This window comes from Larus michahellis, chromosome 9, assembly GCF_964199755.1.
Source record: "Larus michahellis chromosome 9, bLarMic1.1, whole genome shotgun sequence".
Classification (NCBI taxonomy): domain Eukaryota; kingdom Metazoa; phylum Chordata; class Aves; order Charadriiformes; family Laridae; genus Larus; species Larus michahellis.
Window position 1 is genome coordinate 41,023,915 of NC_133904.1, and position 12,010 is coordinate 41,035,924.

Sequence of the window (12,010 nt, forward strand, 5' to 3'; positions counted from 1 at the left end):
TGATCTAAATAACCTAAGTGGAAAAGGTTGTTTGGTACCCGAAACTCTCATTCCATCCTTTCTTCTGTCTTTCTTATATCTACCTTAGAATAGTTCTGTTTAAAAAAAAATAGCTTCTCTCTCTAAGCATTCTTAATTTTCATTTGGGGATCAAACCACTCTTTACTTAACCTGTTTTGTAGTCAGACATATTTTACAGATATCTAATGAAAAGCTGACAAGTCCAAGATCACATACCTATCAATACTGGCAACACTGCCTTGTTCAAACTTCACCCTAACCTGATTTGTTAAGCCAATACTTAATGACATTTTCCCTATTATACCATCCTGGCTCCAAATTAGTTTTGATTTACAGGTATTTTTCCAACATAGAAGGGTGAGGTTGACTGCTTTAAAATTAGAAGCTTTCCACATTGCCCAGGAATACTTTTCTGTGGCATTGAGGTAACTTTTTCCAAATTACACAAGAAGTTCATTGTAGCAACTGCAGCAATGTATGGGAAAGGGGCTGTGAAAGTCCTGGGGCTGTGTTGTGTTTCCATAGAGTTTAAATTACAGGCAGCAGCCTTCCCTAATGATGTCGTTGGCACCGTTTAGAGCTAATAAAGCAGGAGGAGATGTTGCTGGCTGGCTCCTAGCAAGTGCGTTGTTCCTGCTCTGCTAAATACCTACGTCATTGGTGACGTGGGCAAATGGAGTAAAGTGACAGTCTTTGAGAAGCAATGGAGGGGTGATGTGCCCCTGAAAGGTGCAGCATTTTACCAGTTGTGCATGTGTGTTGGAATAACTTCACTGGACTTCATGAGCTGTGGAAGTATGTTTTATTCATACAGGAGTAAATAAAGTGACCTTTCTGTCACAGCTAGATGTACAAATTAGGATATGTGTACATTAAACTTCAGCTGTGTTTTAAACACAAGAAGCATTTACTCAGTTTGGATCCTGACTCATACATATTTCAAAGAGGAGGAATATATACCTGTTTTAGTAGAGCATTTCATTGGTAAAGGGAGTTTTACCCAAGGATGAGTGACCTGATCTGTACTTGCATGAAAGGAAATCAGAACAGAGCCTCATTTTACGGTCCTTCCCCCCCCGCACCTCCCCCCAATTTTGACAGGACAATTTATTACATAAGTATTTTTAGTGTTATGATCCCTTATAAAAATGTCTCCTTGCTTTACATTGTTTGTAAAAGAAGAGCTTTGGCTTTGAGAAGTACTACATTTTGTGGTAGAATAATAACTGGGAATATGTACATTGAATGTGAAATGCTAGAATAATCAACACAACTTTTAACTTGCTATTTATTGAATAGTTTCAGAGCATGACCCCCAAATTCTGCAAAGTACTCTAGCATGGGTGAGTATTGACTGGGGCTTGGACAGACCATGTGTGGCCTGTTCTTGATTGGCCATCGTGGAAATTGGATTTGTCCCCTTTTAAGAGATGTTTAAGCATGAACAAAACAGAACAAAATCTTTCAGGAAAGTTCATTATTTTTTGATAGCCAATCATGTCATGCAGATTAAAGCAATATAACTTGGGGGTTAAAATGGCATGGGCTGTTGTGGCAAAAGTGATGTTGCAATCTTGAGTCCAGCCACCCTTGGATGGGGGGAAAGTTGGGTGTTACCACTCGATCCTGGGAATCCAAGTGTGGTAACGAGGTCGTTGTGGCTCTGGGGCTGTCATCAGTCTAACACCTCTAGGAGACGTGTTTGGCTTAGACTTGCTGTGTGTGAAGGTCTTCACTTATTCCTAGGTAATGCGCCCCCAAATGGTGTTACCTGAAGGATTGGATGATGCCAGTCAGACTCACAGAATGGCAGGCGTTGGAAGGGACCTTCGGAGATCATCTAGTCCAACCCCCCTGCCAGAGCAGGGTCACCCAGAGCAGGCTGGGCAGGAACGCATCCAGGCGGGTTTTGAACATCTCCAGAGAAGGAGACTCCACAGCCTCTCTGGGCAGCCTGTTCCAGTGCTCTGCCACCCGCAAAGTAAAGAAGATTTTTGTCATGTTCAGATGGAACTTTCTGTGTTCTAGTTTGTGCCCGTTGCCCCTTATCCTGTTGCTGGGCACTACTGGTAAGAGTCTGGCCCCATCCTCTTGACACCCGCCCTTTAGATATTTATAAGTATTGATGAGATCCCCTCTCAATCTTCTCTTCTCCAGGGTAAACAGACCCAGGTCTCTCCACCTTTCCTCATGAGAGAGGTGCTTCAGTCCCCTGATCATCAGTCTCACTTGCAACTTCACCAAGGTCACTGAAGTTGACTGGAATCATGCATGAATGTAATTTGCTAATGCTGGTTTATATCTTATTCCATTCTTTTTCTTATGGATTTCTCCTTTGAAGGCAGTGGCTCAAAAGTGAGATGATACAGACGTACTGCCATGACTAATTCATTTTTAGACTATGGTACTCCTTTAGAAAGACAGTTTGTGTCGCTGCAAAGCTAATGGCATAGCAGCGGGAGCTGGGATGGAGCAGTGGGATGCCTGGACCCCTCTGTGGAGGCTTCAGGTGCACCAGAGCCTGTTCCCCTCCCTGCTTCACCTCCTCTGCCCTGGCCAGCAGAGCTGAAACCTGTTTCGGGTGCAATGAGGTGAAGCAGGGGGTTGGCACGTCCAGCCCCAGCCCTGTGCCGGGGGCTGCTGTGGGTATGAGTCCCACGGTCTGAGCCAGCCTGGAGTTGTGCTGCTGTAGGAGGGTGGCAGCACCTGTGCTGACCGGGTGCCGCTCATCCTCTCCCCAGCCCAGACCGGTGCTCGGCTTCCTGCAGGCACTCTGCAGGCAGCTGCTGTCTCGCAGGCGCAGAGCCTTGACATTTATCTACTCTCCCCTAGTGTTTCCCTTGCTGTGCTGATGTAACCAAGGCCATTGCATAATAACCTGGTCTCCAAAATAAATTTCTTGTAGCTCTTACCATCTGAAAGAAGTTGAGCCAGCAATGCTGGCGTTGTCCAGAGCCAGAGCTGCTGGAACATCGGAATTCTTTGCCTTGGAGAGGCTGCTTGTCAGTCTTCTCACTCTGTTTAATATTGGGAATTTTAGAAGCATGCGCATGCACTTTTGTATTGACGGAGCAGATAAAACCAACCATTTTCCAGACAAAACTGATACTTTTGCTAGACTTTTGCATTTGTTTTTATTAACAGTGTGGGTCTGTAACCACAGTACTGCAGCAAAGAGTTTTTCTTTCAGGGAGTGACTTAAACAACAACAGACTTTATGCAATTTTCCAAAGAAATGTAAAATAACAAGAAGGATTTCAGTGCTAAGTGGTGCTTTGGGCTTTCTTTCAGATCTCAGGCACAGCTCAGTCAGTCAGGAACAAATCTACTAAAGCCAGTGGAATTAGTTTGATCTAAATAAGATTATAATTGGGCCTTTTTGTTTCTGCCTTGCTCAAAAATAAATCCCAGTAAATAACTTGGGGTCAGGTCCCCTCCTAGCTATGCCAGAACTATGCTAAAGTTGGGGGAAATTGCCCCAAAGTCACAGAATCTGACAGTCTACGGGGAAAAAATGGTTGAATGGATATCTGTGTTTCCTAGGTAGCCCTTTCAGAACTTGCCTTGTAATTAATCGCTTTTTCTTACTAAAAATACTATTTTATTGGCTTCTTTGAGTTCCTCGATGTCACTGCAGATAATTCTTCTGCTGAATTTTCACAAGGTGGGAGATTTCAGAGGCCGACCACGGCTAACTCGGCTCATGTCCAAGGCTGTGGGGATGTGAGTTGGCACCAGACTGGGTGCCACCTATTGCCACCATGTGTCACCTGTTGTACAGCATTACGGATGTAACGCGGTGCCTGTGGGGTAATGGCTCTCAGGTTAGAAGCACCTGACATCCGCCTGCCTCGGAGAGAAAGCAACGCAAACTTGCATCTCCCTGCAAAACACAGCCTAGGCATTTCCACAGTCATTCACAGCATGTTCTTCATTTATGTTTATGTTGGTGGTGGACCTAAGATAGAAAGCTACATTTTGAGCTAGATACAAAGGTCTTCAGAGTTCAGGAAGTATATGAATTAAGGTCTTGGTTCTGTGTGTTGTGGAACTGTAATTCAGATGCAGTGCTCTGGTCCAGATCTGGATCTGAACTCCCTCAGAGCTTGGGGTCATTTGGAGGATTGTTTTTGTTTTTAAAACCCATGCAGTTTTCTAGCTCTTGTAAACTGTGTTCAGTTTGGACTCAGCCTATTAATAATATACAGCCCAATGGCAGAATAGCTGCTACTACCAACATGTAATCATACATATTTCTACTAGTAGCCCAAGCCTGACATTCTGACTTTAATTCATCTGATTATGTTTAATAATAAATTGTAGTAACACTTTGGATATATTTTTAACTGGTGAAGCTGCTAATTAGTTTTGCAAAACTGGCATTCAGTGGGGTAGGGATTTACCTTGCTTGAAGGCAATATTAATCCCTGACTGAAAAGATTACTATCTTTATATTTCTGGGATCATCAAACTAATCTTTTTTTCCTTTCCTTTTTTTTTTTTTTTTTTTGTAGTGCAGTGAAGTATATACCGTTATTGGTTTGGAAGAAGTTGATTTATGGAAAATGGTTCATCTACCACATGCAAAATAGTTTTGAGGTAGGTCTTAATTTATTTTGGCTTTCTGAAGTCTTTGACTTGATCAGTTACCAGCTGTATGCTTAAAGCACAGAAATGATAGCTAAACTGATGAACCTGTGACCATTTATTGTAGCAGAAGTAGCAAAGTGCCTGTGTGTCTAAAGCTGGCAGGCCAATTTTGTCTAGCTAGGCAGGGCTGAAAATAGGAAGCTGGTTTCTGTTCTGGTTTCCCTGATGAGTGCGTGTGTTTTGGCTCCAAAGAAGGCAGGGAGGAGACAGAGAGCTTTTGCCTTGTTTTTAGGAGACATCCTACTTCACTGTTACCTGATACCTTGTTAAACATGCCCAAAGATGTTTCCTGAGACATAAAAGGGCTGCAAATTTGCCTCTTAGAACTGACTTTCTGCAGAAGCTTGTCCAGCATCTGTTCTGCTCTTGTGAAAGGAGGCTCCATGAAACGTGCAGGTCCCTGCAGGACTTGTGGCTGTTTAACTTTGACCAATGTGAAATGATGGGTTTGCATTCAGTGCCTTTGCTGAATTATCACTGATGCAACCTGCCTCCACAGAACAAGCTCGATGTAAACTTTTCTTAAAGGATTGAGGAAAAAAGTTGGTGTCTGGCAATGAAGTGCCGCTTTTATTTTAGGCATCTCAATGTATGAGTGAGGAAAGTATCTGATTAGCACATTTGCTAGAGAAATGAACCAATGGGAAGGTGAAAATATTAATAAAAGATAGAGTTGTTTTATACTCAAACTGGCCTTTAAATTTGCAGTATATGCTGTAAGAACATGCTTATATAACCTCTATTTCTATTCATAAAGGTTTATGTGGGTCTATATTGAATTATGCATTTAAAATTAATCCACTGAGGCAGCCCACTGAGATGCCACTTCTCATTTAGTAACTGCATTAAGGACTTTGTGCTTCATTTAGAAACTGTGAGAAGCTTGCTTTGTGCTGTGGAGGGGAACTGGCCTGCCAGATTCAGACTGGCTATTACAGGGAGTTTAAAACAACCATCTCTCTCTCTCTCTCTCTTTCTGAGTTACCAGTAAAACTCTATTCTTGACTCGTGTGACCCAACTCATGCAGCTTGGCTGAACCTGACAAACCCAACCAACTTATGTCAGATTCTTAAGAGATTAATGATTGTCTTCAGGGGTTGGGAACAGCTGAGTCTGCCTTTGCAAGGCTGTGGGGACCCAAAATGAACAGATGCACACATTAGGTTTTTACACCAGCAGCTGTAATTGAGGTTCACTAAGTGTCTTGTTTGTGTAGTTTTCCAGTTCCTCAGACATTGCAAAAGGTTCAAGAGCTCTTCTAGGTGTTTGTGTGGATTTTGTTCTAAGAAATCTTAGGCTCGTAGCTTTTCTCATCTGCATTCTCCAAAGTGCAATTCCGCTTCTAAAATGGCTGCAGAATGGTATTGTGAGGCTTTGTGTTGTGTCTGAATTAAACTTCTTTAGCTTAAAAATAAAAGCAGACCAGTTCTGCATATTCACACTGTGATGTAAAATACAAATTGAGATATCTACATGGCCTATCTATCTCATTTGTCACCAAAAATGACTTTTTTTCGGAATGACTGCCTTTATTGACTCTAGGCAAACCTGTTGTCTTCCTGTTCTGCTTTTGGTTGTTATTGTTTTAAGATAGTGCTTTGTGGCCTTAGTTTAAAAAAATAATAATTACTAAATACCTAGCAAGCCTTTCAGTTTGTATTTCTCATTCTGTGAACTGTAGTCATACTGCCAAAGTATTCCAAGTCTCTCCTGAATATTTAAGAAGTTAATTTTGTGAATGCTGACACTGAAGAAGCAGTTTGCTGTCATACAGAGTTGGGTACCTTTTCTTCCATATTTCCCACCGCATCTGTCCCCCAGTCCCTTGTGCCGTCCACTCCACATTGCAGCTAGTCCAGACCACCTGGGAGCTCACCACCTCCTCTGTGTGTGTGTGTGCACGCGCTGGGTGACTGGCTGGCGGTTTCAAATTTGAAAGGAGGTGGTAGAAATCTCAAAAAATTTGGTTAAAAGTCAGCCACCTGGTTCAAAACTTATCAGAGATGATGGACAGGCAGTATCAGATTGTAAGTGAAGCTTCTGTAGAACACGAGGCTAAAAGTATAAATAGTTGTAAGAAAGAAGAGCATTCTCTCATTTTTGCTTTCTGTCTCCATTTACAGTCAGCAAACAGAACAACTTGTTTGGTTTGCTTCTTTATTTTTGCGTGAGAGAATTAATGTGTGTGATTTACTAGAGGGAAGCTAAGTTGAAGAAAAGGATTTTTATGTAAGTACAGAAAGTGCGTAGTCCCCTGATCATTTTTATCTGCTAAGGGATTAAATTCTATAGTCTAGATTCAGCTGCTATAAAAATTTTGTCTCTTGCATGTATGACTGTGCAGTATTAGATGAGAGTTTCACTGCTGCAGGGTGTCACGCAGCCAGTCCCAGAGAGGACTTTGACTATCAGGGTAGACACTTTAAATGAGATTCAGTAGGTGAGGTAAATAACATTTATATATAATGACCTTATTTTAAAATATTCTTGCCTTTACTAGATCTGCAACAAAATTAAGGCCGGTATCCTCAAAGTTATTTAGGTGTCTTAGTAATTGGGTGGAGAACTGAATGTCTGAGTATTCGGGCATCTGAAGTTAAATTAGAAAACAATGAACATCTTGAGGAAAATATTATCAATGATTAAAATAGATCAGAAATATCTTGCTTTACATCTCACCATTTTAAGACCCCTTATAGGTTTATTTGCGTTTAGATTACGGGTAAATAACATAAAATTGAATGTTCGTTTTAATATGTGAAAAGCAACTGGTTGCATAACTGTAGAGTTATGAAACCTATATTTTCGTCCTCTGCATCCTGAACATCTGTGGCCTATATTTAATTGCAGTTTTCATCTTCAATTTGAAGAAACAATGTTTAGCCTGAAGACAAAAGTGATCTGTGTAGTGAAATCATCTAAATAGTGTGGTTGAGTTTCACTTGCTAACAGAAAAGGCATTTTTGTACATGTTCTAACTTAGAAATTGTATTCGTTTGATAGTTTAAATACAGTTAAGAATACTCTGATGTTCTGAGCACTGTGAAGAATGGAACCATTAAGACATACAGGAATTGTAACTTGAGAAGAACAGGTGCATAAGGATAGAAATGTGGGACAATATTGCAGTATCAATTTTTAAGCAGAAATCCATACTGATTCCAGCAGGGAGTCATTCCGATGAAATATTGATGAAATGATATGATATGGCCCATGGGCAGGAAATAACGACATGTGGAAAGTAAAGCAAGCCAGTACAAGTAGGGAAAAAAATATGAAATGCAGAACCAAAGGGAGTGGGCAGCCTCAGAAGTAATACTCCTGAAAAATCTGGAGAATGATGTAGAAGGAAGGTTATATGTAGAGTGGCAATGCGATATATCGCATCACCTTTCACATAGCAGTGCATACTGCCAGATAGCTTCAGCCCAGATTTGCAGCTGCGATCTGTGTTTTGCAGTTAGTCCGAATAATGGACTGGATGAGATTTCTGTTTCAGTCAGCCTCTGTTTTTTGACTTGTAATTCAAATCCAAATGCTAATCTGCATTTGTGACTCAGAAAACTCTACGTGGTATCCTTATCATAGAGGAAAAAGATGGAGCCTTCATGTAGAAATAGAAAGGTAAGGTCTGAAGGATATTCATTACAGACTTTTAAAATGCTGGTAGTCAAAAACTTCTGAAATGTTTGCATTCAGTTCGCCTCCACTTCATTGTAGCTGTTAAAGTCAAGGTCTCAATAGGCTTCTTAGCCCATGTCTGAGTTAGAAATCAAGATGTCTGCAAGTGTACACTGAGGAAAACAAAGCGACTTACGCAGTTTCAGTTTTAAAACAAATTCTGTTGTTTGAAGTAAATCTTAAGACAGGGTGCCCAGGTACAATCTTGATGAGATATCTTGTGGTAAAACTACAGTTTGCTCCAAACACCATATGATGTATTTCCACGGAGGCAAGGATTTCTAAAGTTCCAGTTTCTGCATGCACATCTCATGAAATAGATAGGTGGACTGTCTGTCTTAGGACAGGCTGTTCAATAAAGAAGACTTCTTCATATCCATGGCATTATAGAGCCTCCTCAACTAGGTATCCCAGTTAACTGAATTGAAGGTGGAAATATTTCCATCTACTATTAAAACATAGCTTCTACTAGTTTTCTGCCAGAGACATATTAGATATTTTATTTTGAGAATTTTCTAACACATCGCTATCCATTTCCCCACGGTGGATGCATACATTAAAAAGAACACAAAGAAGAAACCCTTAAAACATATGCCAATAATACATACATGTTTATGCAGTCAGCAGTTCTCTTATTTAAAGAGAATGCTCAAAGAATTAAATTTCATAATTTTCTGAAATAGCGAGAACATTTAAAGAGCATCTGTGGATTAGTCTGAGCAAGTTTGTTCTGTAAATTGCTTGAAAAGAAAACAGACTCTTCCAAGGTATTGCAACAAATTGTTCCCAGCACTTCAGCTTAATACATTAAATGAAAATTCAGAGGAAGCAACAGAATATTGGATGAACCTGTTTCAGAACATTGGCTCAGGCCACAAAGCAAGTAATTAACAAGCTGAATGAAGCATTTAAGCCCACGCCTTATCATTTATGTAACTAACCTTTGAGTTTTGGACGCACTGGTATGCTGCAGTGAAGCCTACACAGTGTTTCTTTTATGTGTGTGTATTGAGCAAATGGGAAATGCATACCCTGCCATTTGTTTTTCAAATTTTCAGCACTTATCAGAGTTCTCTGGCTGAGTGATCTTATATTGCAAAAATGTGCGCCTCTTGGTCCTTTTTTCTGTAGTGCAGTATAAATCTAGATGAGTCTCAGCCTTGTTATATGTGTGGGGGGATGTATTCTGCTTTTAAGGGTGCTTTTGAGCTTGTTTAAAGCATCATTATTAGCACTAGAAAAGAATTAATTGAATGCCACTTTTCACCAAAGAAGTGAGCAACAAAAAAGGTGGCAGAGGATTCTGCAAACTGCTTGTTTATGGGGGCAGCCTTCACAAACAGCTTTGAAAACAGAACGGGAATGCTGTGAGCTGATGAGGTCTGAAACTACGTAGTTTCCATCCTTGTAACACATCTGTTTTTCCCATCCTGAGAAATGTTGGGCACGTTAGGAACACTGAGACTGCTGGTGACAACATTAGCTTCCTATACAGCAACTGAGATTTAAGTGGAGTGTAACATCACCTCTGCACTTGGGGAATGAGTCATTTTGCTTATTAATTCTCTCACTTTCGTCTCTCCCTCCTGTTCCTTTCCCCATCACTTTATAACCAGACTTATTTGGAACTCTTGTAAGACAAACACCATTTCTCCTTGGCGGGAGGGAAACAAAATAGCATACTTAACATGGTTATATAACTGCTACGCATGCCTAAAATGAGGTCATTTTGATTAATATATTTATCTGGTGTGCAGCTGTAAGAGGAGATGTAATTGTGATTAAAAGAGCACCCTTTTATTTAGTCTCTTTGCAATAGTGTTCTGTTTTTGTAGCTAATATCCCCAAACTTGATGGGAGTTGTTAGTTAATGTCATAATTTGTCCTCTTGGACTATGGTCCTAGCCCTCCAAACCTTGTAAAATCTTTATAGTGTGGAAACACAACTTCCTTTCTCTCTTCTTTCCTCTGTCAGAAGTTAGCTAAGGATTCTGCAATAATTATATTTATTAGAAGTAATCCAGTAACATATACATAGAAGCAGGAAAGAGAACAGAGGCAAACTGGAATTCCTTGAAGATGTTGCTGGATGATGGAGAGAGTAAAAAGACAAGAGATGAGTGATAAAGCCAGCTACAGTGGGCCGGGAGAAAAAGCCGAGCAGCACGCTGCAAATGAGTCTAGTATTATCTATTGGAATGAGAGAACCGGTAGGATCTGCTTTTGGAACACAAGCAGATGTATTTTTCTTTTGGGATGTTCAACTGCCATTCTTCAAAGTTCTGACGCATCCGGTTCTATTTCGGTTTGATGACTCCTAACTAGACACATTAGGCGGCTGCTGCTCAGAAGCCAGCTTTTAAAAACACTGTGTTTTTCTGTTCTACTCTTTCTGGCAAAAAGCTCGTTATTCAAGTGCTTGCTCTAACCTTTAGTTACCCTGGTTGCATAAGTGGAAAGCAGCATCCCACCATGCACTTCTGTGACCCAGTTGTGCCTTTCCAGTAGTGACTTTATGAGTTATGAAAGGTGTGTCTGCCAAATTGCTACAGAAACATTTACTCTACTGACCCTGATTTCCTACATATTATATAGTCATCATTCACTAAGGAGCAAAAAACAATGTAAAAGCACATGAAAAAAAACCTAATTCCGCTATGTTGAAAATCCTTGTGTATGCTTTTTAGCCTTGATAGTGCTTGAGCTTCTCATTGATAAAAAATACTTGTAGAAACCACTTTTAAATCATTAATGCTTCAGTAATCTTTCAAAATGAATTTTAGATGGTACATTCAGTACTAATAGTCACAGTACAAATCATTGACTCATCCAAGGAAGAGCCTGAATAGCAATTGCTTTGTTGAACTAACTTACAGTCTAAATTGTGATGTTCAGCATTCATTTTCTAGACTGTCTGCAGACTTGCTAAAATCCTTCCACATTATCATGTCATCTATTACCATGTATTCTACTCGTGATAAAACCTCCATGAGACTGAATTTCTAATGTGTCACATAGAGAAAACTATTTATTACTAGCATAACTTTCAGAAAATCTTTCTGTAGCTCATAGAAAACACAAAAAAGGCATGTGCTTGGTCCATCACATAATACAGCATAAGTCAGTTATATAAATAAAGTCACTTACATAAATAGCTTAATTCTCCTTTCATTTATGGCATTATAAATCAAGAGCAGATCTACTGAAACAAAAGATGTTGCACTGGCATAAAACCGGTATTGACAGCATGTGTGGGCTTCCATTATATAGATTCTTTCAGCCAGTAATTTTTCTGCTTTAACAACTTGAAAGCCATCGTATCATAGGATGTAAACTCTTCAGTATCTGGCAGCTGAAGGCCAGTCTTCATAGCAAATCTTGCTCTTTACGTCAGTGCTCTGTTTTTCAGGTAGCCTCTGTATATTAGTTTTTGGTATCAATATACAATTTATCTGGTTACTTAAAAACATAACATTTCTGGTGAAGAAGGCCTGATGGCATTACTGTTTACTAGTAAGCGTGACTTCTTCTGTTCTTCTATTGTGTAGTTTTTGGAGAACTTGGGATTAGTGACTGCTGATAAAAATCCATTTGAAAATTAGAAATAAATTTTAAAAAACCCAAGACCAGCCCTGCAATAGTTCAGCAGTTTCTATT

At 40.0% G+C, this 12,010-nt stretch overlaps 1 protein-coding gene across 7 annotated transcripts in view; it reads left to right on the plus strand.

The window, feature by feature from the left end:
• KIAA1210 (KIAA1210 ortholog) overlaps positions 1-12,010 on the plus strand; it is a 120,294-nt gene that overhangs the window by 67,446 nt on the left and 40,838 nt on the right. For 6 of the 7 annotated variants that reach the window (XM_074600288.1, XM_074600289.1, XM_074600287.1 and 3 more), the window contains one exon: positions 4,536-4,620. Coding sequence is in view for 2 of the 7 variants with exons in the window: in XM_074600290.1 (XP_074456391.1) it covers positions 4,536-4,543 (8 nt within the window). In the remaining 5 variants the exon portion in view is untranslated. Of the gene's footprint in view, positions 1-4,535; positions 11,366-12,010 lie in introns of those variants that run through there. The other variant, XM_074600292.1, reaches the window with a different exon arrangement.